This window comes from Scleropages formosus, chromosome 14 (genome assembly GCF_900964775.1).
Source record: "Scleropages formosus chromosome 14, fSclFor1.1, whole genome shotgun sequence".
In the NCBI taxonomy this organism is placed as follows: Eukaryota; Metazoa; Chordata; class Actinopteri; order Osteoglossiformes; family Osteoglossidae; genus Scleropages; species Scleropages formosus.
Window position 1 is genome coordinate 14,780,604 of NC_041819.1, and position 7,184 is coordinate 14,787,787.

Below are 7,184 nucleotides of genomic sequence, written 5' to 3' on the forward strand. Positions count from 1 at the left end.
ACTCACTGCTTTGGAAGTGCAAAATTATTCTGAAGGATAAGCTGCTTGCAGTGTGTTGATGCACAGGGTGTTACACTGAGCTATTTTTATACATGTAAACAAGCAGTATTTTGACACCAGGGAATGGGGGGGGGGGGGGTTTCACACAGACCACAGCTTTAGAACAGACTGTTTTCTGCACTCAGCTATGTCACACAGTCCCAGTGGTAAACCATTAGTCTCCTCCCAAAGGTCTTGACGGACACGTAGATCAAAGGATGAGCACTTTTGGCAACCCAGGTGTGTCACGTCAACACCTGGTACTGTAGACGTACACCCGCATCAGCCTGGGTCATGGGGAATTTACCGCTGTCCCTCTTTTTACCTCAGAACAGCCCCTGGATTGAACCATCCAGACTACTTGCGAGGTACTGGCAGTAGAGCACTGTGGAGTTGTGGCTATGGAGCCAATAGCACACTGAGATAGCAAGAGCAAAAGGAAGATGAGGCTCCTAGTGAGTCCAGCAGAAAGACACGGAGAGGATGGAGGCTCCCTCTTGGCCACAAAGGGCAGTTAGGCGCTCTTAGATAAAGCCACACACTTGGGAACCAGACCAAGCTGGTCTTGGGACCACCTCAGGTGCAAAGGGGGTGATGGTATCCCCTAAGGAATTTGACTGGATGCCAGAGCCACCTGTGGAATGGGAGCAGGGCTCAATGTCACCTTGGAAACAAAGCAGGGGAATGGAGCCCACCTCTGACATAGGAGAAGGTGGTTGCACCCATTTGGGAAAAAGGGCAGGGGAAAGGCTACCCTGTGATGGACTGGTATCCCCCACAAGGTCTACCATCCTTAGCCTTGCACCCCAGGTTCAGAATAGTCTCATGACCCTGACTTGGACAAGCAGTTAACAATACTGAGTGAAATGAAACTGCACCGCAACAATTGGTACTGTGCATATTTTATTTATTGAAATGTATAAATAACAGGAATATTACACAATAAAAAGTGGTTAAAGTGAATTGTACAAAGAAATATTTACCTGCCAACAACACCAAGCACTCAGCAGACCATTTTTACCACATGGGTCTTGAGCTTAATGTGAAAGATAAGTCCTTATATGGTCCACAAAACATCTTAGACTTATGAGAAAAAGGTTTGGTTCCTGGTTGTTCATATTCATTTGAATTCTTTCACAACCTCAAATTTAAACTGATATGTAGCATAAAGGAGCATTTTGGTCTTCAAATTCAATGCAAGCTTTCAACAGCTGCTTAAAATCCAGTCAGTAAACATCTGAAAGCAAAAAAAAAAACAAATGGTGAATGATTTGATCACTTTGAGGGAGTCTGACTTTTCTGGGTACTGAGCTCCTCATGACCAGTTTCACACAACTCTCAAAGTAGGTCCACTGAAAAACAATCAATGCAATAACAGGAACCGTAACAGTTCAATTATTACAGCAAAATACTAATGACATGAAAGTGGCAGCGAACTGGGCTTCAGGCAGAGTGAAGCGAAGCACTAAATACAGGATACAAACTGACTGCTCCCTAAGACATACACATTCTCTTTGAGACTATGGAGGTTTAAAAAAAAAAAAAAAAAAACCACTTCTGAGTTTTAGAATGTCCAATTTATGTCATGTGCCTTATTTACAGAATGCAAATTACAGACATCAAGAGCAGTTAAATTATACCATATAAAACACCATGTTTAGTGACATACACACTTTGAAGTGGCTCTTTACACCAATGGCACAAAGAGGCTCAGCCACCAGCAGTCCATCAGCAATTCTGCTTCCATGGTAAACAGTATTTGGTAAGCAGGCCTGAGACTAGATGCTGCACAGCTCATTTCTTGGCCACACAGCTGGGCCAGCTTGGACCCCCACATGCTGCAGATGCAGACAGGTAGACTACAGTCTAGAAGATGGCAGAAAACAGATCCATTACTAACTTACAGTAATATTTACAAACAAAGTAGCTGCTGATATGCTCAAAGAAAATGGACTTGTAAGCCAAAAATTTAGTTACAGTAAATGCTTTTTGTTAGACTTTTTAAATCATTGTATACACTTTGGATTGCTAATGCTTTTGTAGTTGCACACTGCTATTACATACATAATTTTAGAAAGAATGGACAAAATGTATCAATGACAGCTATGTTAGTAGGTGTTTATTAAAAAACCAAGGGAACAACATGTTCAGGACATCCACTCACAATAGCCACCAAGACAGCAACAACAGTCAGCTTGACGTTTCTCATCCACAGTACACGTGCCAGGTTGTGGCTTGTAGTCTTGAAGGTGACAGCCTGGCAGAGTGGAGATGAGTTCAGGAAGTGAATCACTGCTGCCCCCCTCAGGTTTACCAACACAGTACAAGGAAGACATGCTACCCTTACCGAGAATGCCAAGTTGTCTGTCTTATCAATCAGTACATCCAACTTCTCCCCCCGCTGGGCCAACAGGTCTGTGGGAGTGCAACGACAGGAACTGGTGACAATGTATGGTAAATCATAGGCTGTTCCACCACAATGTTTGTAACAGCGGATATCAAAGTTATATCTGCCATCTCCGTGCCTCTCTTGAATACAGCTACAAATATTTTAAGTCCTGAAAAAGTTGATAAACTATAGGTGGATTGCACAGCTCATCACAGATGTGTTAAGATATGTCTATAAAGTCCAGCTGTGTTTTGGTTACAGCTAACCTGTTTTCACAGATACAAAATGCACTATAGCATTCCTAATGAGCTGCATCATACTACTGCATTACACCAAGTGTAACTTTTTAATAAAACATAGATATGAGTTGCTGGGTAGGCTCCGGTTCCCCGTGACCCCACTTGGGACAAGCGGTTCTGAAAATGCGCGTGTGTGTGTGTGTGTGTGTGTAGATATGATAAGTCAACATTAAATTACACAGACCCTCATGAGTGCCATGCTCACCAATATTGTGCACCATGATTTCCTTCAGCTCCTCCATCTGCATCTGCATCTCCCTCAAACGGTCCAGACTCAGATAGTTTGAATAGTTTTTCTATCAGGTTCATGGAGGTTGAGGGAAAAAGAAAGCATTCAACATTACTGTCCAGGAAACAAATCAGTCTAGAGAACTAGGTAACACAAGCTACTAAATGAAGGATTAAAATGACAAGGCATCCATTTAGGTTATTCAGCATGTATTACGAAAGCAAGTCAAACAGTATCCACAACGTTAAAAGTCTGGTTAAAGGAAAAATACTGTGGATAGTTTGACTTAACCTCATATTTAGTCCTTTAGCTGACACTTTTCTCCAAACTGACCTTTAATATTATGGTTGTATATTAAACTATTTACAGTTACCTACATAAGTATAAAGCAGCAGAATTTTACTGCATTATTTTATGGTAAGTACTTTGACCAAAGGTATTACAGCAGGAGGTGGGATTCAAACTGGGGTTCTTGATTGCAAAACCACAGCTTTAACAACTATGCTACTTGCTACCTGGCATATTATTACTAATAACATTACTAGAATACTACAAAGAATTTTGCAGTTTCAAGGCAGTTTGCAAATCCAAAGCAGATATGACAAAGGTGATCCATTCGTGGTGAGGTTTAAAAAGCTTGGTGACCGAAATTAAGGTGGAAGGGAGTGCGAGAGTACTGCTGTCCTGATGTACTCACCATCAGGGTGGCAATTGTGCTAGAGAAGTCCCTCTCCACATCCCTGGGTAGAACCATCTGTGCTTGTGACCCGTAGGTCATCTGGAAACATTTCTTCATCTGGCCAAGAAAGCAGAACACTTGCGACTTCTCAGGGTCCTCCTGCTATATTGAGAACGAATCCAGAAGCATTTTGTTCATGATGTCCTTCAAATGACTTACAGCTGGGAAATTATATCGTAACTAGATACTTTACTGCCTACAACTACATACATTTTCAAAATCAAGTCCTCTAAACACTCAGCCAACTTTTGGCAGGTTGTTTACTGAAAAAAAAAAGTACAAATATGAACACTATATCAGTTTAATGGTAAAATAAACCATTTTATAGACATTGTCTCTTAGTTAACATACAACTCAAGGACACCAGACTATCATCTTTAATGCTTTCTCTGACACATTTTCCTCATTTCTGCTGGTGAATGTAAAGTCCTTCACTTACAACCTTGGAAAAATAACAACAAGCAAAAAAATCAAACTTACAGTGTCTGTGACGCACAGGCATATAATCTTATCTTGGCAGATGTAGTGAATGAGGAAACTTGAAGAAGAGAGGAGGTTTTGAACACCAAAGTTAGTATACAAACAGGTCGCAGGTAACTAATACCCACAAAAAATAGGCTACAATAATAACATAAATCTCAATTGAGTGTATGGAATGGTTTTCCTACATATCTCTGGTACATTTGTGTGGTGAGCTCGAGGGATATATAAAAATAGTATTTCAATCATGTGTGTGTTAGGTTTTCCAACCGCGCCAGTACAAATACACTTAAAGTTTCACTCTCCAGAGTCTTTTCTCCATGATGATGACCTCGCTCCAGGGAGAACCCTCTACCTTTCGTGAGAGAAGGTGAGCTTCTGGTGCTGCTTCTGTTCCATAATCTTACTCAGCGCCTTCTCAGTCACCGACGAGAAGTTTCCCGCCGAGCTCGCGTGCTGGGCCAGCACTGTGCGGCCGCGCGCTACTGCCGCGAACAGCACTGCCATGGCGCCGGCGCGTGATTAGGGGCTGCACGCGGGCGGGTGAGTTTACTTCAGACCAACGGCAGCACGCGGCTGCATAGAACCACCGGCGTTTCAACCTTACTGGGTAAAAAGAGTTGTGGTCACATTAATTCAGCGGTTGACTCAAATAACGTTTGGCTCCAACGCTGTGGGGGCGGACGACAGAACCGCGTCATATGCCTGTGTTCGTTTCGGCGCAGATAACGAACCCCGTGTCACTTAATTTGGTTATACCCTCTTAAATTATGCTATTTTCAGCTTACGAGTTTTATGAGATGCTCTGACGCCACTTATACCGTGAACAGTAGAGTAAGACTTGTAGAAAGACACGTATACAGATCTATTTTAACCAAACTGGTCAAAAAGCTTAAATGTTTGTTTAATTAATCCTAGTAAACTGGTTTACTAGCTCATGACTAACTTGACTGAGCTCATCATCCAGCTCAAACAGCTAGTGAGCGGCTTGTCAGGCTCGAAACACAAGAGTATTGAATTTCTGAGCTGGGTTACACACAGTAGAGGGCAGAAGAAGCATTGGTTTCACCAAACTAGGCCCCAGGACCACAGCAGTACATTTTGCCAGCTCTGGCTGCGATACAAGCCAAAGCGATTTTGTTTGTAACCATAACAGAGTCCACCCTGCAGTGTTTCTTACTCCAGCTTGGATTCATCTGCTCGAATCGTTTTTCATTCTAACACTGAGACATGATGGCCGCACCCTGCAAAAACCTACAAGACCTTCCAACAAACTGCTATAGTTCCTAGAGAACAGTGGAGTTTTAGTAGTTTGGCATTATGACCTTTTGATACCATTTAAACTTTTTTTTTTTTTTTTTTTTTATTAACCTCCATAGCTAAAAAAAATCTGTTTGTAATGACACAGATGTCATTATAAAATGAGCAGGCTGCATCTTGCTCAGCGTCATGGAGTTGTACGAATGCAATGCAATGTCTACAACCGCTTGTCCGAAGCAGGGTCGCGGCAAGCCGGAGCCGGAGCCTACCCGGCAACATGTATCTGAGGACCAAAACATTGTATAGTGTGTAATACTGATCAGGCACCATCTTTACAGTTTGCTTCTCTGGCATAAGGCTTAAGGAAGCCTAGCCAAACACCTGGATCGGAAGCGGAAACCTTCGTAGCTTTATGTCATGATTGACTTCTGGGGCAGAAGGTACACTGTAAGAATTGCTATGTATATATACATATATATATATATATTTATATGCCAGTCACTCTGGAGCAGGTGGTTTTAACACTTGTTAAGTGTTAAGGGAAGTATATCTTTTTGGAACTTTTTTGGTTGTTTTGTCCTTTTCTGAAATTTGCCTAGATATAAAAAAAAATTATAAGAGAAACTGAAGCACTCTTCGCCTTGGTGTCATGCACCCTTTAGTGAAAATAACTTTTACTATTGCCACACATCTTGCTTTTGAAAAGGACAGGGATTTTTTAATTTCAGATGTGATTGTTTAATCACTCTCATCATCATGTGTTACAGAGTTCAGAAACAATCTCTTTAGTTCCTTTTATCTGGACAGGGGTACTATGACAGAAAGAAATTATGTTAGTCTCTAAAGAAAGGCAACCGCTTACCTGCTTTGGTCTTGAAATGCTAAGAACAGCCTTGCAAAATAATCCAAAACTGTTACACTGTTTAACTGTGAGCACAGTCAGTGCCTTAAAAAGGAGCACTTGCTGACCACTGAATCACAGTCTGCACACTACTTAAGGTTATGGTAATGGAGACATGCTGACATTGAAGACTTTCACACCATGTTGCTGTAGTTAGGGAATATTCTCTGTTTCTAAAGACTCCTGTGTAGTTTAGATACGCTCCAGATACCATGCTGGTCCATCTCTTTTGAGATCATATTACAGTAGGCTGACAGCCTTCAGCAACATTATAAACTCACTTGTGTACTTAGAGGACCTCCTGTGATGCAGTGTGTATTAAAATATTGCTTCCACTGAACTGGGTCAGCAGTATGGATATATGTATTGTGTGGGGAGGTCTGCATTTTGGCTTTTTAACCTGATGAAATTGCATCATAATCTAACAAAATGGATTTAATAAATGTTTTATTTTCTGTTACTGCTTTGTTTAAATGAAGTACATTAGCTAACTACTGCTTTTAAAAGGGTGGCATAGGGTGTCCTTGAAAAAATACCATGTCCTAGACTGTGGAGTATCATGTTCAGGAGGCCCAGAGAAACAGTAAGATACTCTCTAATCTGTAAGAATGCTGGTCTCTTGTGATGGCTAGAGGGTCTGGCTTTTTTGGTCTCTGTGGTCGTTCAGTCGATCAAAGCTCTCCTTCAATGCAGACACCACAGATCACAGTGTGAATCTGGACTGCCTTGTATGCCAATTTACGGGAGGGGAGCTTCCTGTTTGTCAGGTTTAAGACTGAAAGACCATGCTGCATGTGCATGCCTGAACAGATATGCTGGACTGTAAAAACCACGACAATCAGTTTGTG

The 7,184-nt window shown here is 41.7% G+C and overlaps 1 protein-coding gene across 1 annotated transcript; it reads right to left on the reverse strand.

The window, feature by feature from the left end:
* Positions 1-965: 965 nt before the first annotated feature.
* On the reverse strand, positions 966-4,832 carry LOC108920037 (vesicle-associated membrane protein 7-like). Its single transcript, XM_018728489.2, has 7 exons — positions 4,531-4,832; positions 4,176-4,233; positions 3,654-3,797; positions 2,933-3,023; positions 2,387-2,454; positions 2,204-2,296; positions 966-1,905 (listed from the first exon to the last, which is right to left on the reverse strand). Exons 1-7 carry the CDS (start codon positions 4,680-4,682, stop codon positions 1,834-1,836), a joined length of 678 nt encoding a protein of 225 aa, XP_018584005.1. The 5' UTR covers positions 4,683-4,832; the 3' UTR covers positions 966-1,833.
* Positions 4,833-7,184: the final 2,352 nt, after the last annotated feature.